The sequence below is a fragment of the Drosophila ananassae genome, chromosome 3R (genome assembly GCF_017639315.1).
Source record: "Drosophila ananassae strain 14024-0371.13 chromosome 3R, ASM1763931v2, whole genome shotgun sequence".
Classification (NCBI taxonomy): domain Eukaryota; kingdom Metazoa; phylum Arthropoda; class Insecta; order Diptera; family Drosophilidae; genus Drosophila; species Drosophila ananassae.
In genome coordinates, this window is record NC_057930.1 from 13,729,160 (window position 1) to 13,755,209 (window position 26,050).

General features: G+C 38.8%; 5 protein-coding genes and 1 pseudogene across 5 annotated transcripts; 5 read left to right on the plus strand and 1 right to left on the minus strand.

Annotated features, from left to right (window-relative positions):
• Positions 1 to 447: 447 nt before the first annotated feature.
• On the minus strand, positions 448 to 1,733 carry LOC26515517 (annotated as a pseudogene).
• A 1,044-nt stretch (positions 1,734 to 2,777) lies between these two features.
• On the plus strand, positions 2,778 to 3,432 carry LOC6496867. The gene has a single exon (XM_032455573.2). It carries the CDS (start codon positions 2,900 to 2,902, stop codon positions 3,236 to 3,238), a length of 339 nt encoding a protein of 112 aa, XP_032311464.1. The 5' UTR covers positions 2,778 to 2,899; the 3' UTR covers positions 3,239 to 3,432.
• A 15,519-nt stretch (positions 3,433 to 18,951) lies between these two features.
• On the plus strand, positions 18,952 to 19,630 carry LOC6496869 (C-type lectin 37Da). Its single transcript, XM_001963203.4, has 2 exons — positions 18,952 to 19,054; positions 19,113 to 19,630. The coding sequence occupies exons 1-2, from the start codon at positions 18,964 to 18,966 to the stop codon at positions 19,565 to 19,567; spliced, it is 546 nt and encodes a 181-aa protein (XP_001963239.2). The 5' UTR covers positions 18,952 to 18,963; the 3' UTR covers positions 19,568 to 19,630.
• A 183-nt stretch (positions 19,631 to 19,813) lies between these two features.
• On the plus strand, positions 19,814 to 20,696 carry LOC26515327 (C-type lectin 37Da). The gene is made up of 2 exons (XM_014906936.2): positions 19,814 to 19,934; positions 19,993 to 20,696. Exons 1-2 carry the CDS (start codon positions 19,847 to 19,849, stop codon positions 20,460 to 20,462), a joined length of 558 nt encoding a protein of 185 aa, XP_014762422.1. The 5' UTR covers positions 19,814 to 19,846; the 3' UTR covers positions 20,463 to 20,696.
• A 127-nt stretch (positions 20,697 to 20,823) lies between these two features.
• On the plus strand, positions 20,824 to 22,560 carry LOC6496870 (RNA-splicing ligase RtcB homolog). Its single transcript, XM_001963202.4, has 2 exons — positions 20,824 to 22,227; positions 22,286 to 22,560. Exons 1-2 carry the CDS (start codon positions 20,935 to 20,937, stop codon positions 22,511 to 22,513), a joined length of 1,521 nt encoding a protein of 506 aa, XP_001963238.1. The 5' UTR covers positions 20,824 to 20,934; the 3' UTR covers positions 22,514 to 22,560.
• A 153-nt stretch (positions 22,561 to 22,713) lies between these two features.
• LOC6496871 (ras-related protein Rab-9B) lies at positions 22,714 to 26,049 on the plus strand. The gene is made up of 3 exons (XM_001963201.4): positions 22,714 to 23,203; positions 24,762 to 24,956; positions 25,017 to 26,049. The coding sequence occupies exons 1-3, from the start codon at positions 23,012 to 23,014 to the stop codon at positions 25,389 to 25,391; spliced, it is 762 nt and encodes a 253-aa protein (XP_001963237.1). The 5' UTR covers positions 22,714 to 23,011; the 3' UTR covers positions 25,392 to 26,049.
• The last annotated feature ends 1 nt before the right edge of the window (position 26,050 follows it).

Genomic DNA, 26,050 nt, shown 5'->3' on the forward strand with positions numbered 1-26,050 from the left:
TTATTTAATATTTGTGTTATTATTTGTATTTGTATTATTCTTTAAGAGACTATAAATTCTCTTTAAGGTACAAATTATTTGTTACATCGGGTACAAGTTTTAAGGACAATTGGCTACATTTTTATTAAGATATCGTGTCCAAAAGCCTTGGGTAACGCCCACCGTGAAAAATTCAAAAGACTGTTAAAACCACTTAGGCTTGTCACCTCCGACCCGGTCATTAAATTTTCTTAAATATAGTTATTTATTCAATAAAGGCATTGGGATACTGGTAAATTATTTGTAAGAACTATAAAGGTTCCAGTTTGGTCGTTAAGTCGGTTAGGGTAATTTGAAACCTCTATATCTTTCTTTTCAGTCGGAGACTTAATTTGAGCATGACTTCTAGTTGAAACGGGAATATAGTCGGGACCAATAGGTAAATGTGTATTACATAGGCCATGCAACTTATTGAAACTTTTCCGCCAGATTAAATTGCTTCATTACGGTGACCACGGAAAATGTTAATTTTACCATCTTCAATTGATAAAGAAATTAATTAGAAAAGCAATTAAACTTAAAAAAAAAACTTACCGATAGATTTGTTTGCATACATATTTGAAACACTCCTCCAGCCATAAGTATTATGGGTCTCTGAAGGTTGTGGAGAAAATATATCAAGGTTGATTTATATCGACGATCAGCGGACAACCAATTCGATTGAAAAAGAGTGTCTGCGAGGTCTTGACAATCGTCAACTATAACATTACACAAATAGCACAAAGGAAAGGTTTCCAGGCAAACGTCGAACATGAAGCAGAAGGTTCCCAGTGCCGTCCAAAAAGTTGAGAAGAACATGACATTAATCACCGACAGACCAAGAACAATTCCAATCAAAAGAAATTGCACGAAAATAGTTCCCGAAAAAACAGGACGTAGAACGTTGATGTATCTAGAGAGATTTTATTTATTAAATAAGGTTAAAAAGAGGTGTCTGAGATATGAGGTTAGAACTTACTTTAGAATAAAACGATGGTCCTTGATGCATTTGGTCAAATCACTGTAGTGCTCATCTTCACTCTTTCGAAGGTCTTGACGTAATCGACTCAAACGGTCCTTGAGTAAAGTGATGTGGCAGCGTGCCATCAGAACATGGGTCAAAGGACTCACATCTGTGCACTGATCCATGGTAACTACGGCACTCATCAGTAGAAATTCGGAAAAACTAGATGTATAAAAATTCTCCTCGGAGTCTAGAAAGGGGTTATACATCCTCCAGGCATGTCTCCCCATTAGTATATATCCCGTAAAATTGACAAAAACAAATCCCCAGTAAAATATATGATACAAAACATAACAAAAATTTCCCCAGGCTACATAACGACGCATCCTAGACTTTTCCTCATCTCCTTCGCAGCTCTCATCCAGCCGATCTAGAAGATTCTTGGCCTCCTGGAATCTCCGATGTCCCATCATTATAAAGGCGCATTTTAAGCAGCATAGATATTAACACAAATCTCAAGGGAACTGAGAAATTCTCCGGCCGAAAAACTTTGAAAACTGTCAATGTATGAGACGACCATTGAAATTGGCAACAGGATTAAGACCACTATGGTTGTGGTTAAGGTCCATACACCATATAACCGTTTCCACCTTGAAATTCGTAGTCAAATTATTTTAAATACCTATTTTTCTAAGAATTTAATATTTAATTACCTTTTTTCTTTTGGCTCTGACCAGCCAAAGGACCACATCACTCGATCCAAATAAATAAATGCGTCTCGGGAGCACACCTTCTCTTGAAGAGTTTTTGGCTTTATATGAGGAAATAACCTACCCAACATTTTTCCAGAGATCCAGAGGTCTTAACTTAATGTAAAAATGATTCAGTAAAATTTGTCCTTTTATAGCTTTCAGTTTGATTGCCAAGGATGCATAAATTCTCTTAAATTATGAATAATTATAATTTATTATTTACTATGTTTGGACTATTCTTCATAAGTTTTCACACTTTTTCTTTTAACTTTTTGACTAAAACGTTAAATTATTCATTTTGAGAATGAAGTACCATCTATAATTTTTGTAGCCACATCACCCCATTTATAAATTATATGTAATCATTATTGCTTTGGCCAAACCCACAATTGTATTACATGTTTTGGGTTATTAGTTTTTGGCCATTTGGCTTATTTCGTGGCAGCTAAACCACAGAACCTGATGCGTAAAACCCCGATTTATAAATTATGAAATATGTTCTCAATTCTAATTAGCTTATTTCACGGTGACACTATTTGCAATTTAAAATATGTAATTGATACATAGTGCCTAATTAAACGGAACAGTTTATTTTTGGCTAATTTCCATGAAAAACCTTTAATGCACAGCATTCACAAATAAAATATAAATTTATTTGATAGTATAATTAAAATGACAAATGGAATGGTCAGTCAAACTTTTAATTGACATTGTCATTATATTAGCAGATCATGGAAATAAACAAATCAAATAAATCAAATTAACATTGCCCACTTACGTATTGTCCGAAATATTTCATCCCAGGATTTATTAAATTTTAAACTGTACGTAGTGGGACTTAAATCATATTTTTCAGAATAAGGAAATCCCAGGATAAACGCGTGCTAAGAAGAAACCGTCATTTGCAGCTGTCGCAGCAGGTAGGAAGCGCCAGCTGCCAGGATTCTTTTGGAATTTCCCGAGAAAATGTGCCGGTGGCAGGATGTCTCGGATTCCCTTGAAGAATCAAGAGCAGGTAGTTAGGTAGCCGGTTGTCAGGGTATAAAAATCTGGGATAACTGAGCAGAAACAGCACTGCACTCTGGACTCTCGAGACGATCAGATCGTTACGCAGCACTCACTTATTCACGCATCCATTGAAGTTCAAGAAGAAAATCCTTGCACCATGGCCGAGCTACTCTTCCCACAATTGGAGCGCCCCTTGCCGACGCTGCCATCGCTGCACTACACCCTTTTCGCCTACAGGGAGGAGTTGAGACGTCGGGATGCTCCCTTCATGAAGATGTCGACCATCAAGCTCCACCTGACCGACAACCTGATCTTGCAAACGATCAAAAACATCCGGCAGTACGACACCATCGAGATCATGAATCTCAACAGGGAGATTACGTTCAAGCGCCGCCTGACCAAACAAATGCGAAAAGTTCGCAAACTGGAGAAACTTGGCCTGAACATCGATCCCCGAAAACTTAGCAACACCCAGGATGACAACCAATTGGACTAAATTGCAGCTTAAATATTTCCAGAGACAATTTCAATTTATACATAGAGCACAAACCCACCTATTCTTACATACTCTGAGCATGTGAAATTAGATTTTAAGCGATAATTTCCTCAAGTTTCTAAAACACAATCATGTGAACTGACTCTATCAAGTGTAAAGCATTTTTTAAAGAAAATAAATTAAAAAAAATCAAATTTTTCTTTTTTGTGTGGTATTTACTCTGTGAAGAACAGACTCTAACTTTAAACATTTATATAAATCATGCATTTATTTAGGAACTTTCGTCTAAACTTGTCATGGAAAAAAATTTCAAATTGGGACACCATAAATTGTAATCTAAATTTTTGTTTGTAAAAATTTGACGAAAATGATTAAAAAATTTGTAGGTTTTATTTTATTGATGACTCTCTTGGTTTTTATACCTTTACCGGGAAATAGTGCAATGACAAAATCTTTGGGAAATTTGGCGAAGCCAAGGATTGTGGATATGAATGCCAAAGAATGTCAAGCTGGCAAGGTGCTAGAATTGAGAACCAGGGATTTTGAAGAAACCACACGTTATGGATTGTTTTTTATCAAATTTTATGTACCATCCTGTCCCGCATGCAAGGAAATCAGAAATACTTGGATCAAAGTGGCCGACGCTTTGAAGAAGAAACAAAATATCTGTGTTGCAGAATATAACTGCAAAGGAAGCAGCGATTTGTGCATGGATCTAAATATAAATGATGTGCCGGTTTTTGCCTGGTTCGAAAATGGCTACAAAATAAAGCAGTTCCAAGGTGAACCAACGTTTGGAAATCTTTACGCATTCGCCAGGGATATGAATCGATACAATGACACATCCTCGTTTGCAGAACCTCTAATTTTTACCTCTAATCGTTTTTATTTTAATTTGTTCGGATCATTACTTTTTTACTCGTATTTAGGCTAATTATCATCAAAAAATTGAATGTATTTTGAATGAAAATGACGTAAAGCTACAAATTATGATGTAATTTTAAATATTTTAGTAGTAAAACATTTTTTGTACATCAGTAAGCTTTGTATTATTTTTTTTTTTTATTGTTTTCTAACTTTTTTATATATGTTAGCTCTGTAATTAATCCATTGCATTCTCTGCCTCTTAATGATTCAAGGGAACTTTTGTCAACTCGTTGCACTTTGCATGCAGGCGGAACACACATGTGGGCTGTGGGTGTTTGGGGCTTAAACAAAACACCAAAAACAAAACCGCATTCGTTGTCTTCTGGGGCGCCCATAAAAAGTTTGGCCAGAAAAGCAACAACAAACCAAATGAAAAATGCCTGGAAAAGCGTAAATTGTATTCTCAGCAGTAGGTTCTTCCTGTATCCTGTAGTTTTGCCATTTAAAGGACGTACAAGACTTTAACTAAATGAAAAATGTTTTCCAGTTTTTAATAAGCTTTTAAATACATTAAATGTAATAATAATCCATATTACTCTTAAAAGTAAGCCTGAAATCGGAATATCTAGTGTGTTAGTTCCACTTCCACTAAGTTAGACTGTAATTCAAGTCATAAATCGAGTTAAATAAAATGTAAAAATATTGTTTATATTTTATATTACGTATAATGGATACAAAATATTCGTTAAACCACTATTTGGGAGTCCTATTTCAGCGGCAAGAAGTTTTGAGCATGCAAATTTGTGTACTTTGTGCGGGTGTGCTCCAGTAATTTAGTGCGGCATTTGAAATGTCAAGGCGCGGATGGTGGCAGCAAGGAAAGAAAGGACTTTAACACGAGTCCTGGAGTAAGTTAATGTAAAAACAGTGCATATGTGTGGCTTTTTTCAGGAAACGAATTGTAATTATAGCACACGCAACGACTTCTTTGAGACTTCAGTAAACAACAAATTGTGAAGAAAAGTAAATTTTACAAAGCCTGACGACATACTTGAAATAAAATATACTTTTAAACTTTGAAATGAAAACCCTAAAACCTAAAGCAACCTATTTCTAAACCAAAACTAAAAACAAGCTGCGAAAAGAAAAGCAAAATCGTTCAGCAAATCGTGATGTATTTTGATACTGTTGAGTGGATATTTCTGTGGAATTGCATTTCCAATACAAGAGGACAGACAACGCCCAGGAATTCCGCCCTAAATGGGAAAAAGAACCCTGCGAATAGAAAAATATTAATACTACGCAGCATCAAACAGTACAAAAAGTTGGCCACGTTTGCCAAAGTTTTTTCCTCACAGTTTTTATTTTTGGCTCGAAACTTTTGGTTGCCACTCGAGGAAAATAGCTGAATGGCAGAAGGAATGCAACTCTGGGCAACTGTAGACAGTCACTCACGAAAGTACACACTCACACATGTGGCGGCGAGCACTGTGCCTTCCCACTAAGAGTTAACTAAGAAATAAAGTTTCCTCAATAGGTTTAGATTGTTATTTACTTGTTAAGAGTTAAAAAGAAATATTTTAAGGATGGAGTGTGTTAGTTCTAAACAAATAGTTGCCACAATTTTGAAGCCCTACCTTTTCAAAGAATTTTAAAAAAATGTAATAACATAAACGGCTTTTCATCCTGTCATCATCAAACGTATATAAAATATTCCCGACGAATTCCATTCGCTGTACCCCTCCCAGGTCCGAAAACCACTGTGGGAACCATCCACAAAATCGCAAAATATTTTGTCCTCCCGGCAAAAGGACACGATGATCCGGCAAGAAAAGGCCAAGCTCAAAGTGAGCCAAAAAATTCCACACAAGCCAATGTGTACTCCACATTCCGATGCCCCAAGACTCCAGTCCCCGTGCCCCTTGAAACTTGCTGAAATATGCACAAAAGAAATGGAATGAAGTGTAACGAAACTAGTCGTGACACAATTTTTGATGCAAATTGCACAAGTCATGGCATTCAAGTGGCAATAGGGAAGCTATCAAATATCCCGCCCACTCACGGGCTTAAAAACAAAATGGTCAATTCATAAAATTCCAACTCGAATAACATTATCGGCTCGTAAAAGGCGCCTGCCATCCCTACCAGAAACTTAAAAAATACGAGTATAAAAGTTTACACCCGTCTAACATTACATTTTTGCGGGGGGGAATGTCACCCACAAAAGTACACACACACCCCCATCGAAAAAGGGAGCAACAAAAAAAAGAACCATTGGTAACAGATAAATGAGGCACTCGGGAACAGCAACAGAATAGGGGCGAACAGGAAGGGAGACGCATTTCCGGATACACTAAGTCGTAATATGTGTTGGCCAAAACGAGCATAAAACGAAGCCCGATACAATCCCAATTGAATCAATTGAATTGAATCGGCGAGCAAAGGTTTGAGTTTATTGCAACTTGCTACGTCGAAGGGGAAAATGTTTTTTTATTTTTCAATATATTATTTGTGATACCCGGTACTTGGGGGAGGCTAAAGGTATACTGTATATTTCTTTAATTCTTAAAAAAAAGTATATAAAAGTCTATAAAAAATAGGTAAAAAGGTATATATTCTTAATCAAAATTAGACCGGGTTTCATGGTGTGTTGCATGAAGAATCTCACAATAAAAATTCCAAGATATTTCAGAATTCGAAACCTATTTTTTTCGCTGTCTAGAGCAACCCTTTTTTTTTGCCAAATATCGAAAAACAAGGCCACAAGCATGCGAGGATATAAAATTGAATCGATGTCTCCTTCATCTGCAACAAAAAGAAACGAAATAGAAGAATACGTGTGTCACGTGGAGTATTTTCCCAATTTTAGTGGCTCTTCTGTTGCTTCAGCAATTTGTCCAATGATGCATTGCGGTAGCTTGATGTTTATGATTCGAAGAGATGAAGGGAAAAAAATAGAATTCACTTTCAGATCGAGTTGCAACGAAACCACTTAAATCACATACCATTCACCAGCAACTTAATAGAGAAACCTTACAGAATAACCAAAAAAATAAAACAAGGAAAAACCAAACGAACTGAGAATTGGGGAAACTTTTGCAATTGAAACAACTCCAAGAACAACTATTGTGCACTGAGCTGGCAGCTTTCGTATCTGTCTCTAATCCCTCTGAAGGAACTTTATTGTTTGTTTCTTTTTTCGTATAAAAGTTGAAAACTCAACAAATGTTCCCCAGACAGCACAGGGTGGTTGTCAAAATCGCATTATTGATTCGCGTACATCGCAACATTTGTTGTTGATGTTGGTTCTTCTTAATGCGTGTGTCAGTCAGTTTTTTACGCAAACACAGTACTTAACATATCTGATTTTCTTTGATTGGAGGGCTGGAGTAAGAAGAAATAAATGAAAACGATTAACAAACACGAAAAAACGCTCAGGATGTGTCTGCCTTGATAGCGCAAGCTTCCTTTTCCAAATCACTCACACCATTATATCACTTTCCTTTTCCGTTTTCTGATATCATGGGGTATAATGGTGCGTATACTTAATATTACGTATACGTCATGTTGGACTTATTTAAATTGTGTTGAGTGAGGAATTAAAACTAATTAATGAAATATGCATAAATATTCAAATATTTTCAACTCTAAGGGCAGAGTCTCATATCGGTATCAGAATGTGAAACTTTCTAGTCTGGGAAACTTTAAAAGTTCAGGGGGCATGTATGGCTGCAGTGGAAATGCTTCCAAATCATGGGGAACAACAAGTTGCCACAACTTTTCATTACAAAAGCCGGCAGCAGCCGCAGTCTGTTCCCATTACAGTTGCCGGAGTTCCTGGAGGAATGAATGAACCAAAGGCCCAGCCCTAGTTGAAGGACGAGAGCGTTGCTGAAAGGATGATAGGAGTCCTGGCTGATGGCCCGGAACCATCCTTTGATGGTTTTAACCAAACAGAAACAGAAAACTAATGAACTCGTTCTGGTTTGTTGCTCACACAAATATATATAAATGAAAAAAACATATATACAAAACAAGCCAAAAAAAAAAAAAATATGAGAAAGAACTGTAATATGTTGACAAAATGGTAAAAAGTTTCAGTCAAAAGTGCCGGCGTCCAGCATCATAAATATTTCCATGTAAATGTGAAAAACAAGAAATTAAATGCATGTGGAATAAATATACATTTATAAAGTTACTTTGAGGGAAGAGGCCAAAGGGTTTTTAGCCACAAAATATTTTCAATTTAATGTAATTTCCTTTGCAGTTTAAGTTGAAAATAATTTATAAGTATTTTAGCTTTTACTTTAGAGTCCTTGATTGCACTTCAGCTAACTAGTCTTTTAGTGAAAACCAGTGTTGCGTTAAAACAAAAATACTATTTGTCGCTTAATTGTCTCTTGTTTGTCGTCGTTTACAGGACTCTTCTACTTGATGATTATTATTTTTATACTTTTTTCTAAACAAGCATTCAGTGTGCCCTCGACAGATTTTGCTTGCTTTAGCATTAGTTGAGTGCACTTGAGGGCAAAGTCAAATCCTTGGAGTTTCTCTCAAGCCCCTCCCCACTTCACCCAGTATTCGCCATATCCCATTCAGAAACAAAAAATAAAAAAAAAAGAAATGAAATGAAAATAAAAACGGTTCACGTTCATTCATGCTCATTATCCTGTAGATTATTCGGTACTTAAAAGCGCTCATTGCGATAATAACGATGTTGTGCTGCAACCCAAGGACACTGACAGTGGACAAAAAAAAATTGTGACACTACCAAAGGTTATTATAGTATTTTTATATAAAACATAAACATACCACTTCATACTTTTTTAGTTTTAAAAATAAATAAATAGAGATATTTTTTTAGGTACTTATTTTTTTTGTTAATAATTTCGTTAATCAAAAAAGTGTATTTAGCAAGTATGAGATCCAAGTGAATGCAGTTTTGGTCTCGTCCTTGTGTTGATCTCCAAGTGTCCTGTCCTGTCCAGCTCCTGGATGACGATGCTGCACTTGATATTTGCCGTTTGAATGGGATTCGTCCTGGAGAACGCAGAAATCTCTCTTTGCCATTTAAAGCAGATTATGGATTTGGCCCTTTATTCCTTAGTATATATTTGGGGACTCTTTTCTGGGACTTAGTGCAGGACCCGTCTTGTTGGTAGCCCATTGAGAAGTCCTGGCTTTTGTTGTCGCCAGGAGTAGAAGTCCTTAGACTTTTACAGCACACTGTGTTTTTGTCGGTGCTGTCGTTTCGGCTTTTCAGGATTATTTCGCATTTACTGTGTGGCAAGTTCTTTCACTTACCTCACCTTGCCACACACCATGCCTCTTCTGTCCTCTCATCTTAGACCATTTTTCTTGGGCCAATTCAATGCCACCATCCCTCTTTTCCACTCAGCTGCCACTTTGAGTTAATTTTTGGCCATTTAAATGTTAAATATGCGCTGAGGATTTATTTTGTGCATCAATAGAAAAGGGTATAATGCTATCCACAAAATCTAGGCTACTACTAAAGCTACTACTTTTTGATTTTTAAGAAAATGTCTTCAAAATATTTCATATTTATTAATTCTTTCTGTCATATCCTTATATTTTTTCAGTGCCGCTAGCTATCTTCTGGACCAGTGACACGTATGAGAGTGCGTACTTGCCACTTGCTGGTCCCCTAATCTTGTCAAGCATCCGCAGCTCACCAGGATTGTCCTCGCCACCAGCAACCTCCATGCCACCATCCCTCGACCGTAATCTTCCCGCCCATCCGGATCCGCATCCGCACCTGGACCTTCACCTGCCGCACCCATGCTCCACCACCTCTAATGGACCTTCTGCCTGTCAGGCTGTTGTCATCATCGCCGCTAATCCCCCACTTGAGTGGCAAATGCCGAGCCTTCGCATTTCGCCTTCGTATGCCCAAAACCTAGGGCCCTGGACGCAGGACGCCGCGTCCCACTGATGATGATGTCCGGCTTAGGTAATGGCAATTTAATAAGCCCCTAAATGCTTCTGTCGCCCCGGGAGCTGCGTTTTGCACTCAGCCATCGGCGATTAGGGATATACACCGTGTCATCAGAGCCAAGGCATTCAAGGATCACCACGCAGGGCAAGGCCAAGTTTTTCGTAAAAATTAGGAATGGGATTTGCTTTTCAGTGGCTGCTTTGTTTCGCGGCTTTGACAGATTGGGGTCACGGGTTAAATGGCTTTAAAGTCAACAAAGGGTCAAAGAATAAAAATAACCCATAACTCTTCGTTTAGTTACCTTCTAGATTGCTTGGAAATATATTTATTGTTTTAAAAAGTACTATTAACATGTTAGAGTTCCCCAGAAACCAAAAATTAATTGGCACATTTTCCAGCCCTATTTTTCAACCTTTTTACCTTTTTTTGAGGATTTTTTCTCTGTCATCGGAGACACCTGCTTCACGGAAATTCTTGGCATATTTTCCAGCCTTTATGGACAGAGGGCAACACAAAACGTAGGATGATTTTGCATAGAGACCCCTGAGTCTCTGGATAACCGACTAAAAAAAGGCCAATTCACAGAGTCGACAAGCGTAAAATTGACAAACGTTCCTCGGCCGAAATGCATTCAACATTACAACATCCAAACAAAACCAGGTCTCTCGATTTCGGTGTTCACAATGGGCAGATGGGTGACAACAAGGACACGAACAGGACACCCGTCCACCCGGGCTCACGCCCCCAATTGTTGCCTCACGCTGCTTGAGCCTGTTGACGATTGTTAGTGAGACATTGACTGAGTGTCCGTCCGGAGCAAGAGTTACCCGGAGGGCAGTAGCCGTAGGTGGGTGGTGGGAGTGAGTAGGCGACTCCCGACCGGACGGACAGCTTAATGACATTCAAAGTGTCGAGATGACTCCAACTGGTCAACAGAATCCTTCAGAGCAGAGATTGTTTCACTTAAAAAAACAATTCTTTTAAAAATATGACAAAGTTAGTTCTATTAGGTATAGTTTTTTAGGACAAACAAGAAAGGAAAGCTAACTTCGGGCGGAGCCGAAGTTGTTATACCCTTGCAGTTCAGTCGCAGTCCGCTAGGTGGCGCCACGCATCTTATATTATTAGATATATAGTGGATCGTATATAGTCGGCCGATCCTTATGAAATTTGGCAGATCAGATTGTTTTTCCCAAAATAGAATCTGTACCAAATCCCATCTTTCTAACATAAAAAACACCAAAGTTATGCCAATTTCGATCGTTCTATGACAGCTATAGGATATAATCGGCCGATCCTTATGAAATTTTGTACATACGATATTTTGGTCAAACATAACATGTGTGGAAAGTCCCAACCCTCTAACTTAAAAAACACCAAAGTTATGGATTTCCGATCAATCAGTTATATGGCAGCTATATGATATAGTCGACCGATCCCGGCCGTTCCGACTTATATACTACCTGCAAAGGAAAGAAGGATGTGTGCAAAGTTTCAACTCGATAGCTCTAAAACTGAGAGACTAGTTTGCGTAGAAACCGACAGACAGACAGACGGACAGACGGACAGACGGACAGACGGACATGCTCATATCGACTCAGGAGGTGATCCTGATCAAGAATATATATACTTTATAGGGTCGGAGATGTCTCCTTCACTGCGTTGCACACTTTTGACCAAAATTATAATACCCTCTGCAAGGGTATAAAAATAATTAAAAATATATATATTTTTTATTATTTCCTTATAATAATATTATCTCAAAAACCTTTTATTTCTTTCTGTGCCTTTGAAGGCACAATGTCTTTCCTCTTGGGCATGGACTTGTTGGGCGGTGTCAGAGTGCATTCTTGTTGACTTACTGACACTTTGGACTCTGTCAGTAGATGGGCACACAGGCAGCGACTGAATGCCAGCTCAGGAAATTAGTGCCACAAAAGGGTAGTCCCCAGGTCCGGACTACGAAGGTTAGACCCCCAACAGATGGAAGATGCAGGGCCACTGCTCATTATTCAGCTCATTTGCATGCATTTCATTTGCATGCGGAGTTTTTATTGAAGGACACATTTGTGTGTCTTACTAATGAGCTTCTTACTCATGTTTCCAATTTTTTGTGGATATCTACTTGTTTCCAGGAGGATTAATAACTTGAAAAGAGATATTCAGTAGCTGAAAAATGAAATTTTTTAAATTTATGAAACAATTTCAATGAAATTACTGCTTTCTCTGGCAGTTTCACTTCCAATTATTTCCAGCATTATCCTTTTGTCAGCATTTGTTCCTCACCTCGCCTGCCAGGTGTGTTACCTGAAATCTCCTTAACAAATACCTGATACCCGGAGTGATGGAGACCGAAACACATGCAACAAACGAGCAGAGATTTGCCAGCTTGATCTCTGGTCACTGCATTCTGGTAGGACAATGCCAAAAACACGAGAACAACATCTGCTAAGTTTAGCTTCTGTTTCAGCACGCCCCACCCGCCCTCAACTATGAGTCCTAGAGTCCTAGAGTCCTCGAGTCTTGTCTTTTGTGTTGTGGCCCATGTAATCGCATTTGGTCAGCTTCGGACCAAAGTCCAGACGAATGCAATTTACTGGGAGGAACTTGTTTAAATAGATTTTTCCAGGGCACACAAAAAAATAAACAAAAACAATGCAGATTCAAATGGAGATGCAGCTGTGAAGGATGAAGGCAAATTAAATGTCTGCTGGATCCTTTTTTTTTTGAATGGGTTTTTGTGCTGGACATGCTGGCATAATTTTTAGCTTTTTGTGACACTGGCTGGCTTTTGTAATTAAATTGTCAATTGGTAGTCACGCATTGTTGATTACAAATTGAATTAATTTGCATGGAAACAAACTTTCCGATTGTCAGTTTTGTGAGTTGAAATTTTAACTTTAAAAATGTAGAATTTGAGACAAACAAATAATATCTTAAATTTCAATCAATTACTTGGCCTTAGGTTTCCGTAATTTATGCTAAAGACATTTGCAATATTGACTAGCACATTGTTTGGAAAGTGCCCTCATAAGCCCTCATAAATCCAGAAATGCTCATTAAGTTTCTTGCCGGGTTGGCAATTGAAACGATTTAAATTGCCAATTGAAATACTCACTCAATCGAAGGACCCAATGCCTCTAATGAGCAAAATCCGAGACCAGGATACGAAAGGATGAGAAGCATTGCCGTTGCCGTTGCCGATTCTGAACCTAATTGCATTTAAATTGCCACTCGTGTTATGTTAACAAATAATTAGTTGCCCAGTGGGCTAGAACCCAGACAGAACTGTCTCGAAGGGGGCGTGACCGTCGGCAATTTACCCAAAGACAAGGACACACTCTCAACCCGACCAACTGCAGATACAGATACGAATACATAGTCGTACTGTCAGATTCGCAGACGAGGAACCGCAACAACGGCGGCGGCATTACCTCATTTGCATAAACTGCGCTGCGGCACTTGAGGCCAAATGCGGATTGAGGACTAGAATCCTTTGGAGTTACTGTAACGGATTAAGATACTCATGCATGTGCGGAATTCTAACTAACAATGAATCTGGGCAATCCGTTTAAGTAATTGAACTGGAATGGCATGGTTTATATTCCGAAATCTTATTTATTTTCGGATTTAAAGTTTGCTGGAATAGAAGAGTTTTCAATCTAAAACAGACTTAAATTTAACAAAGGATGGTCCTTGAAATTTGAAATATTTTAGGGGCTTGTTTTGGAGCAACCAAAAGTATGCAACATAAGTGTATCCTACTGGAAGAGTTCGTGGAGTGGAAGATAACCTTTTATACTAGTAATAACTGTCAATTGTTTAATTAAGCAATCAATTAAATAAACAGTAGTTATTTAATTTAAAATACTTTTTATATGAAAATATGAACATAAATATATGATAGGCTAAATAAATGTTTTTGTTTTTCTTTTATAGCATCAAAACTTATCTTTAGCACAAGTCAACAATATACAATGACAAACTTGGCTGCCCATGCAGCCATAAAAAATTCATTGAAATTCAATGAAATGTGGCAATTTGCCAGCCGACTTGTCAGACTGGCTGTAATGCACACAAATTAATTATTTGCAAGAAAGCAAAACAATAGCAGGCCCATGGTAATCACATCAAGCTCAACAGGAAGACGACGGAATAGGAAACGGAAGTAGTTCCTACCCTATATATACTAGTGTAGAGGAATGTGTTAAAATCTCTAAAGATTAAATTGGTTTTACGGCCAGCGACAGACAAGTTTGATGGTGATGATGTTGGGGGGAAGTGGCTTTTTGGGGCATGCTGGCAGGAAGCGAAGGTGCAGGTCATCAATATCCTGTCAAGCGCAACAAGGCAAATTTTCACAGATTCTAAGTAATTTACAGTGGATTATTAAGTTAGAGACTGTACTGAAAATTATATATTATATAAAATATTTTCTAATTAATATTAGTTAGCAGGAAACTAAAAATTACCATTCAATAAGTTAAAAAATAGAAAAATACATAATCCTGTACTAGTTGTTCCTCCAAAATCTCCACAAAAATATATAGAAATTTTATCATATTATATAAGCATTTATAGAAAAATGCATTAAACAGAATAATATCCAAAATAAATCCACAGTGCCCCGATAGTTCAATAAAGAATTTCCCTCCAACCCTCTAAGCCCTCTACCTCCCAAAAAATGCAACGAAGCATGCCAAAATTTGGCTAATACGGAATGCAGGCTAAGAAATTCAAAGTGCATAGATTAAAGCGCAATGAAATCGGGCAAGGGCAATGTGAAAGAGCCGGCAAGAAACTTGGGGGGCACCCCCATACCCCATTTTCGTTCCCCCTATACCCCAAACCCGCTGCTGCCACTTGGACCTGCCACCAAAGGCCCCCCGACCCCAGAAACCTCCACTACTCGCCTCACCTCTGGAAAGACGAAAGCAAACTTAATGCAATCAAGCTTAATGCAGCGCAACGGCTGGCAGACGATGGCGCGGAGGACGCCAAGATGGTCGGGGGAAGCAGTTTCAGACGCCGGGGCAAAGTGAATCCTTTGGGTATAGCTGCGGTGAATTTTTAAGCAATTTACATAATAATTATCGAGCCAGAGCTGCAAGTCGATGAAGCCGAGGGAGAAACAAGCCAAAAAGGATTCCACCCCGCAATTATCGAACAAAACTTTCGGCCCAACTAGGACTAGGCTCTGTCTTGCCATAAATTGAAATTGAATATTCAATAACTTAAGGAGTACCTCGAAAACACTCTAGTTGTCATGAAGTTTCAAATAGAAAGACTGTAGTTTTTATAATAAAAAGTATGGGATAATTGAAAGTAAAAAGGTACATGGTTTGCTGAGCTTAACATTTTAAAATTAATATTTAAATAATAAATAAAATACTTATTTGCTATACTTTTTGTTTCTCTGTATAATAACAAAATATGTATTTTAAAATTATTCCATGGATGACTTCTTCTTATTAATTACTTCCATATTTAAAAAGAAAATAATATCCACATGTCTTAAATAAGCCCCATTAAAAAATCATTTCTGCAAATGTTCTAGACATTTTTTTTTCAGCCAAATAATAAAAAAAACTTTTTCAAAGAAATAAAACTTTAAGTCAATCAAGACAATGAATTTTCGAAAAGCGTTTGCAACAAATCCGAGAGCTACGAAGGATTTTCAAAAATATTTGACATTTACATTGCACACAGCGCGCAAAAAGGGACACTGATGATGTCTGCAAGGACTGAAAGGACAAAGGACGACGGAGGGAAAAAAGTAAAAAAAAAGGTAAAGGAAGGGAGGGCGCTTGTTTAACTTAAATTGCTTTGCTCTGGCACTGGCGCTGGCGCTGGAGAGATGGCGAAACAAAAGCCAAACAACTGCAACTTTGCTCAATGCGCTTCCGTTTCCGCTACCCACTTGAAGCATCCTTGCCGCTCCACCCACCTCTGTCGCCACGGGTTTTTCACTAAACTAAATCCCCACCACCGCATCCCCACCACCGCATACTCTAACCCATCCCGAATCCAAGTCTTTGGCGAAACTCCTTGGTTCTGCCCAAAGTTTGGCATTGTTGTCTTTGGCTGTTGCTTGTGGCAATCACTTTCATTCGTTTTCCCCCAGTTTTCCACCCACTTTTCCACCCAGCCCCTTCGGAAAACCGCCAAACACTTCCGTTTAAACCCCCTTCCTCACTCACCTTATTCCTTCACGCCCTTTGTAACAAAGTTTATGTACAAAATTTAGTTTCTTTTGGGTTGGAAAATGCATTTTCCAGCGTCAGCTTGATTTACCCCATGGAATTGCATACGTTTTTTGATTGAGCAATTAGGGCAAGCACCAGAAGGGGGGCTGCTGAGATGGGGGCTCTTGTTGATTGCTTTTCAAATTTCATTTAAAGTGCCAGACACACCAGACTATATACCATTTTCATAATTTGACAGGCTTTTGCGAGACAGTTTTCGGCATTGAATTCCAATTGTGACAACGAGTGACAGTTGCAGGTGAACCATACAAGAGGAGTTGGGAAATGTGGTGCTGGCAAGTGGTTTTACGTGTGTTTCACGGGCTTAGTGACCCACCCACCTGATGAATGATCCTGGCAGTGGCTGACATCGGAATGACCACACAAATGATTAGTGGTTGGCATGATTTTTGTTCGCATGATGGCCGAAACCAGTTATGGTTTCAAATTATAGCAATGCAAACATATTTTTAGCCGAGATTAAAAGTCATTTTTGGAATTAAATTTATATTTATAGGCTTTTTTGGGTCATTTGAGTTATGAATTGGATATGGCTTATTTTTAACGCCTATTACCTTAAAGCTTTTTTTTAACTTATATTCTAATGTTTTAAAATCTAATGAAATAAGTTAAATAATTAGTTGTCAACATTAGTTTATAAATATTTGAATCATTAGAAAGTACTTATATTTAATCTAAGAAGTTAAAATTTGAACACAATTTAAAAGGAAGTTTAAAATTCTTCAGATTATTCTGTTCTTAAAAAGGACGCTTGTCGATCCGATCCAATATCAGTTGCATCTCCGATAAGTTAATTGCGGAGCACGCTTGCCAGGCAATGATATTAAAAGCCAAACGCTTAATTGCAACTGCCAATCGGCAGCAGTCCCCTTCTGCCACTTCTCGGACTCCAGGCCCTTCTTTTAAACCATTTCCACAACAATTTCGCCACTTTGGCTTATCACACGTTGGCGTGGTCCTGGCCCCTCTGCGAAAATGCTAACCGCAGTTAAGGAAGAAGAGAAAAACCACAAAAGGGGGCGGGATAGAAACAGGATTAAAATACAAAAAAAAAAGTATGTCTCGTTAAATTGTTAATTCAGCGTATAAAGTACAGTAAGGCTTGGTAATTGCTGGCAGCCAAGTTAATAGGTTTTAGACAAGTTTAGAAGTAAACGAAGAAACAAGTTTTTAAATTTATAAAGACATGGCCTTCTTGGATTTTTATGCACTTAGCCAATTACCACTGTACTCTTCCAGTTTCAAACTCAAGTAGGAGTAGGTGTAGAGCTGCAAACGTGCCAGAATGCAGCTAATAACAAAGCGCCAGTGCCGACACAACACATTTGCACATCAAATTAGATTTAATTTCGAAAAAACAACAAAAAATGTCTCTTTTTATCACGAAACCCAAAAAAGGCAACAAAATCGGCAATGGCTAAATGGAAAACTCAACACACACGACACACAAAGTCGGCACGCAAAGACTACAAAACCCAAGAAAAAATGTGACAACCAACAGACAAAAAGTCGTAAAGATGCCAAAAACATACTCGAAATGGAGTCACGTGTCCCCTACGTTGGAATTACTCCACTGGGAGTACACTCACATATGCACACAAATGCAAGGGATGCCTTCCAAAGGAGTCTTTGGATAGTAGTTTGCTTCTGCTAGGATCCCATACTTGGCTATAGAATGGTCGAATCATTATTTATAGCTTGTCAATGCACAATGTTCAAATTTGAATTCTTGGCGCCATGTCGATATTGATCAACACTGTACTGTAAACTAACAGAGTACATTTTTACAGATAAATGTAAGACTATTTATTGTAAAATAATAAAACTATTTCTGAAACTATTTAAAATCGTATATAGCTACCACTACAATAGAATAATTTAATATTTTTAAATTAAAACAATATCATTGCCCTTTAAAGTCCCATAAAATGGCAATTCTTTACCAGGGATTTTCTAAACTTCCTTTGCAGACAAGGTAATTCCACTTCCATTTAATTGACTGCCATTGCAATTTAAAAGAGATTTCCATAGCCTCGTTTTACCTTTTCTTACATGCATTTTCTTGTGGGTATTAAATGAAAATCATTAGTTTTCATTTCTGGCATTTGGAGGGAGTGGTCAATTGCAAATGTGGACTATGCAAGGGGAATTTCCAGACCTTGCCTGCCAGTCGAACATTGCAATCTTGGTCCTGCTGATGGCGACAGGATATCTTGGTTATTAAAAATCAACCACCAGATTTTAAAACGTGTAAGGTCTTTAATAGTAATAAATAAATATAAAGAATAAGATTCTAACTTTTTCTTGGGGAATTATCTGTTATTATCCGAGGTCTTAGTCAATGTTTCTTTGTTACCATTAGATTTGCACCTATGATGAATAATGATGAAGATTTAGTAATTGAGTTATTCATTGGAATTTCACACACAAATGGGAAACAAAGATCCATATATATATACACGAATAAACTTAATAAACACGACAAGAAAACTATCTACAGTCATTAAAACAATTAACCAAAATAAGTCTTCGATTCTTCTCGAAAGTGAAAGGAAGTCTAATTGATTTGCAATTAGTTTTAGACCTTAGTATAAAAGCAGTCCCAAATTCAACAAATCTATTCAATCCAATTCCAAATGCTGCAAAAAATAGTTGGAATCCTTGTAGTCCTAATCAGTATTAGGCTGTGCTGGACCTATGATAAATTTGCAACAGAATTCAAGGATGGTTTGTAAAAATCAAATGTATTTCAATACATGAACAACATTAATTATAGTATTTTCAGGAAATACAAACGATGTGTCCATCAACACAAGCCCCTTTGTCAAGATCGGTAATGGATACTATTACATTAGCCTTCAGGCAGCCAATTGGTTCATGGCCTATGAAAGCTGCCGGAAACTGCGATCAGAACTGGTGACATTTGAGAACTCAGAGGAACATGATGCCATTCAGACCTATTTGCAAAAAAAAGGGTCGGAAGGGCACACTGTTATGTACTGGACCTCGGGCAACGATTTGGGTAAGAACGGAGTGCACAATTGGTTCTCAAGTGCCCAGCCGATAAAAATTAATAGATGGGCTCCCGGACAACCCGACAATTATCAAAACAAAGAGCACTGCGATTATTTGTCATCAGAATATCAATATTTATTGAGCGATGGTCGATGTGAATGCTACAAGAGATATATCTGTGAAGCTCCCAAGCAGGAAACAATATCAATAGTTGTGTGGAAATAAGAAATCATTTTATAATTAATTAAAGTACATATTATTTAAAATCAAAATAAAAAAATCGCTGCAACGACAAAATTAAATTAAATTTAAAACAAGTTTAAAGTTTGATTAAACTTCATGTTCTCTCATAATTGCTATCAGAAGAACCACTTTATCTCTTAATTTTAGGTGTTATTATTTTGGGAACAAACATTCTTTGCCAAATTATCTAGAATTTGTGATAAAAAAGGGGTATAAATAGGATTCAACATCATCTTAGTTAGTTAGTCAGAAAACAGTAAAATGTTGAAGATATTCGGTGCACTCCTGATCTTTTTTGTTAGTTTTGAGCCCATCTGGGGGCATATTTACGCTACAGAACTAAAACCAGGTAAATGATTAATTCTAAGAAAATTTAAAATTTTGTTTAATGAAATAAATATTCTTAGGAAATCCCTATAATGTTCCCATTGACTTCAAACCGTTTGTTCAGATTCGGGATGGTTTCTATTTCTTTGGAACGGAGCAAGTGAACTGGTATGTGGCCCATGAAAAATGCCGGAAAATGGAAGCCGATCTGGTGACCTTTGAGACTCCTGAGGAATTTGATGCGATTTCCGCCCATTTAAAATCGAAAGGAGTAAAATCCGAGCACTGGACATCGGGCAATGATTTGGGGAAAACGGGAACCCACAATTGGTTTTCGAATTCCCAGCCTATCAATATCCAGCGATGGGCTCCCAAACAACCGGATAATGCTGGAGGAAAAGAGCATTGTATACATTTGGGATACGTATATAAGACTTCTACGCTTTTCCAACTGAACGATCGTCCTTGTAGTGATGATAAAAACAGCTTATTTAATTATATTTGTGAGGCTGCAAAGCCAGAAACTATAACCATTGTCTTCAAAAAGTAGAAAATTCAACCTAATATTGAACAGACTTCTATTGAACAGAAACAGAATAAAATTATTATTCTGAACATAAATTTAACTGCTATATATTTTATTTTCAAACAAATTCATTTAAAAAATCAATTTTCAAATCAGTTTCATGTTAAATAGTATGACCGTTTTGGTGCTGAATGTATAAAGCAAAGACACGAACCATGGGACATTCGATAAAATTGAATAAAATGAGGAATACTTGAACCTACGACTCTAATTCTTTAGATTTTTTAAGTAAAGTCGCCCAATAAAAGATCCTTATTTTAAATTTTAAACAAAATCTATTTCACAATATAGATAATCGATTTCAAAGAATATCGATAAATTGAGAATTGGATCAACCCTATTTCATGCCGGCATGCAACAAACATATTTCATCGCGAATATAAATAGCAACTGATTAGAGAAATAAAAAAAAAAAGGAAATAGCCAAAGCCGTGCGATGGTGGTGCGTCCTTACAACGATGAGCTCAAGTACCTGGAGAAGATCAGCGACCACTGCTGGCGCATCAAGAAGGGCTTCCAGCCGAACATGAATGTCGAGGGATGCTTCTACGTCAACAGCCGGCTGGAGCGCCTGATGCTGGAGGAGCTGAAGAACTCGTGTCGCCCGGGAGCAGTCGGTGGCTTCCTGCCCGGCGTAAAACAAATAGCCAATGTGGCAGCCCTGCCCGGCATCGTAGGACGGTCTATAGGCCTGCCAGACATCCATTCTGGCTACGGATTCGCCATCGGAAACATGGCTGCCTTTGACATGGACGATCCCCTGTCCGTGGTGAGTCCCGGTGGCGTAGGATTCGACATCAACTGCGGTGTCCGTCTGCTGCGTACCAACCTATATGAGCGGGACGTGCAGCCGGTGAAGGAGCAACTAGCTCAGTCTCTGTTTGATCACATTCCTGTGGGTGTCGGCTCGAAGGGCATCATCCCGATGAATGCTCGTGACCTGGAAGAGGCCCTCGAAATGGGCATGGACTGGTCGCTACGCGAGGGTTACGTCTGGGCCGAGGACAAGGAGCACTGTGAAGAGTATGGACGCATGCTGAACGCCGATCCCGCCAAGGTTAGCATGCGGGCCAAGAAGAGGGGACTTCCGCAGCTGGGAACATTGGGTGCGGGTAATCACTACGCCGAGATCCAAGTGGTGGACGAGATCTACGACAAGTGGAGCGCCTCCAAAATGGGCATTGAGGAAAAGGGTCAGGTGGTGGTGATGATTCACTCGGGCAGCCGTGGCTTTGGCCATCAGGTGGCCACCGATGCTCTAGTGCAAATGGAGAAGGCCATGAAGCGAGACAAGATTGAGACGAATGACCGGCAGCTGGCCTGCGCGAGGATCAACTCAGTGGAGGGTCAGGACTACCTCAAGGCCATGGCGGCGGCCGCCAACTTCGCTTGGGTCAACCGCAGCTCCATGACCTTCCTCACGCGCCAGGCCTTTGCGAAAATGTTCAACACCACCCCGGATGATCTCGACATGCACGTCATCTACGACGTTTCGCACAACATTGCCAAGGTGGAGAACCATATTGTCGATGGAAAGGAGCGCAAGTTGCTGGTGCACCGGAAAGGCTCGACTCGCGCCTTTCCACCACATCACCCTCTCATCCCAGTGGACTACCAGCTCACGGGACAGCCAGTTCTAGTGGGCGGAACCATGGGCACCTGCAGCTATGTCCTCACTGGTACAGAGCAAGGCATGCAGGAAACTTTCGGCAGCACCTGCCATGGAGCGGTGAGTTCTTTAAAGAATCTGTTTGTCAATATATTTCTAAATAATCTTTTGAATCTAGGGACGTGCTCTCTCCCGTGCCAAATCTCGCCGGAATATCGACTACAAGGAGGTGCTCGAAAAACTGGATCAGATCGGTATTGCCATTCGCGTGGCCTCGCCCAAGTTAGTCATGGAGGAGGCCCCAGAGTCGTACAAGGACGTGACCGATGTTGTGGATACCTGTCATGCGGCGGGTATTAGCAAAAAGTGCATTAAAATGCGACCCATTGCGGTTATCAAGGGCTGATTATCATAATTTATTTATACGATTAAATCAATGAAGATATAAAAATACTTTTTACATTTAAAGTAGGAATTCTTATTTTAATTTCAAATTAAAGCGCCATAGCTAACAGAGCAATGGGAAATCGAAAAAGAAGCCACGCTAACAGCGCTGTACGCCACCATAGTCACTTGTTATCCAATGAGCTCGCCCTGTTAGTTGTCAGCTGACAGCTCATCCGATTGGACCTGTTCGGCGGCGCGGATTTCGGTTACGCTCACAGTTTCCTCTAATTTCAAAATAATTCATACAAAAACCACTAATTGCTCCTTTTGTAAAGTGGCCAGTTATAGTATATAATGTAATTAAACAAAAGTGCAACACACTAAATTGTAAAGTCGTGGGTGGAATTAAAGGCAAATCGGAAAGTAGTTGCTAGTTGCGCAGTTGAAACTGCTGAAGAAATCGAGACACTGTTGCCGGGCTTAATTGTAGGAATATTGTTTATTTAACACACACATCATGACAAATATGCGCCCACCGCAGAGATCCAAACTGCTGAAGGTCGTCATACTGGGTGACGGCGGGGTGGGAAAGTCGGCCCTCCTCAATCGCTTCGTTTCGAATCGCTACGAGGAGAACAATTTCCACACCATCGGGGTTGAGTTTATGAACAAGGATATAGAGGTCGATGGAGAGCGTTACACCTTGCAGGTAATACTTAATTATTTATACTATGTTTCTTTGGCAAACTTTTTGTTTTTTTTTTTAAGTTATTGTCGGTCAAGATAAAGACTAGCCAAGCGTGTTTCCTTTAGGTGCCGTGACTACTCCTCCCCCTGTAACCGATTATAGCCCCTTCAATAAGATCAGATCCACCGGCATTTTCTTAATGGAGAAACACTTCAAATGTGAACAACGATTGTGCTTTGTTGTATTCGTAGTACTGTGGTTATTGGAGTGTTAAAGAAAAATGTAAATAAAGTGTTAAATTTCTCTTAATTCCAAGACTTGAAATCAATCGCTATTAGACCCTAGAAAATAAATAAAACTGATTTGAAAACATGATACCCATACTACGAATAATCCCTAGTACTATATAGACCACTGTACCTATATATTTATGGTTCTATCTCCTCCATCTGCCCCATGCCCACACATATACAGTACATCCAGCACATTTCTACTCAATTAACGTACAGTTGAGCTTTGCAAAAACAAAAAAACTACAAAACCAAATTCTAAATAATGACACTTTGTGGACTCGAAAACAAAGGCCCAACTTTGTTTCATCCGCCGCCACAGTTTCTGGTCTCAGTCTCATCTAAATTCTGATATCTTTATCATTCCTGCCGATGCCAGGCTGTCTTGGCGGATTATTTCAAAATCAAAACAAAATATTCTTCACAGTCGACCAAGCTTGGAAAACTAATGAATATGCAGGAGCGTTTCAATGAGTAAGCAAAGTGAGTGCATCCAAGGTGGCAGCAAATCGGTATAATGATTCTAATTGAAGCAATCGATGTTCCCAATAGAATCGGCTATAGAAAGTGCAAAAATGCGGCTTTGTTGGTGACTAAGGTTCAGAGAATTTCGCATAATTTTGAGCCCCCCATGCCGGCAGATTACCATCATTTCCCCCAGTCGGGAGACAAAAAGGCATAATCACTTTTCACGGTTCGTTTGTTTGAAGAAGAACTCGACAAATAGGGTATTTTCCCGGGGTAGGGGAAGTATATACATATATACAAATATATATTTTTTTATATGTAAATAAAATACCCCCAACTTGTGTGGTATAATTTTTCAGGTTGCCATGGAAGCACCCACATTTTTAACAAATCAAATTACAAATAAATATAAATAGTTCTAGGCTTTCTGCAAGCTTAAATTAAAAAAAAAAATACTTAAAAAATAAACATTTGTAATAATTTTTAAGTTTATCTATTTACTAACCAGCCCTATTTCTTTATGACTAGCCCTAGATTTTCTCAAGTTTACTTTTAACGTTTTTCTGTTTGGCTTATTTGCTTATCGGCCCCACATTGTTATCAGCCATAGTCACTGACTACCCCCTAGACTAAATATTTGCTTTGAACACAAAAATGTGTGCTGTGATCTAAATGAATCAGGCTTCCCAATTTTTTTTTTTCGTTAGCCACCATTTTTCTCACTTCAATATCAAATGTTCAAATTCAAATATTTTGCTAATTGAATTAGCCATTCAATTAAAGTTAATTGCATTTGTTTTATTGAATTTTCTTTGAAATAGATATGGGATACTGCTGGTCAGGAACGATTCAGAGCCCTGCGAACACCGTTCTACCGCGGATCGGATATCTGCCTGCTCTGCTATGCCCTCGACGACCGGGACAGCTTGAGAGGATTGAATCTTTGGCGGAATGAGTTCCTCATGTATGCGGACGTGGACGCTGACAAGTTTCCATTCATTGTGGTGGGAAATAAGGTAAGGTGACAAATAGTTTCTTAAAAAAATTGAAAATATTATAATTCCCTTTCCCCATAGAATGACCTTCCGGTGGCCAAGCGACAGGTGACCTACGAGGCTGTCCAGCACTGGTGCGCCGAGCAGAAGATTGCCTCCCACATCGAGACCTCATCCAAGGCCGCCACCAATGTGACAGAGGCCTTCACCCTTGGCCTGCGCCAATGGCGGCACATGGAGTGCGTGGCAGAGTCGGAGCTCCGACAGCAGGGCGACACCATCGACCTCACCCGCCCCATCCGGCTCGCCCAAAGACGCATCTGTTGCACTGGGGGTGGCGAGACCGCGGATTCGAGTGCGGATGTGGATGACGCCGCCATGCGCAGCCCGGGAACGAAAATGTTCGGACAGAAACGCAATAATGCAAAGGCGCCAAAGACCAATTATCGTCTATGAGCAGACTGACGGGAGTTGTCCGGGAATTTACGCTTAATTTAACCACTTGCCGGGGCCTGGCCTCCAGGATGACCTTTTCAATGCATTCCAGACCCGAGAGGGGTTCCAGACCAAAATCTAAACAATCGATGTGGTTAACATTTAAATCTATACCGAAGATATATATTGTAATGTTAAAGGAACGATTTTTGAAGTGAAGAAATTGGACCTGAATGAAATTTTTGTTACACTGTACAACATAGCTTTAAGTCTCTTTTTGTTTGCTAAGCAACGAAAGTCGTATATTATTGTTTTTCAACGAAATAAAAGCTAGCTTTTGATATGAAATAATCAAATGAAATAGCAAAGATTTTGATGAAAGACATTATTTTTACTATTAAGGGAAATTACTTAAAACTTAATAGTAATTTATAAAGAAATGTAATATTTTTTGGAGATTAATTTTTGAAAGAATGAAATGAAAACAGTTTCAAGCTTTTCTGGAATCAACTATTTTAAAAAAAATGGTCAATAAAAAAAGTCAAATTTCTCCTTTTTTGTTTTTGATTTTACTTTTTAATTGTATATTAACCGTATAAAATCTCAGTGTGCCTTTGTAGCAAAAAGTTACTTCACGCCTTCAAAGAAGCTTTCAAAAAATATATATATAAACTCACAAG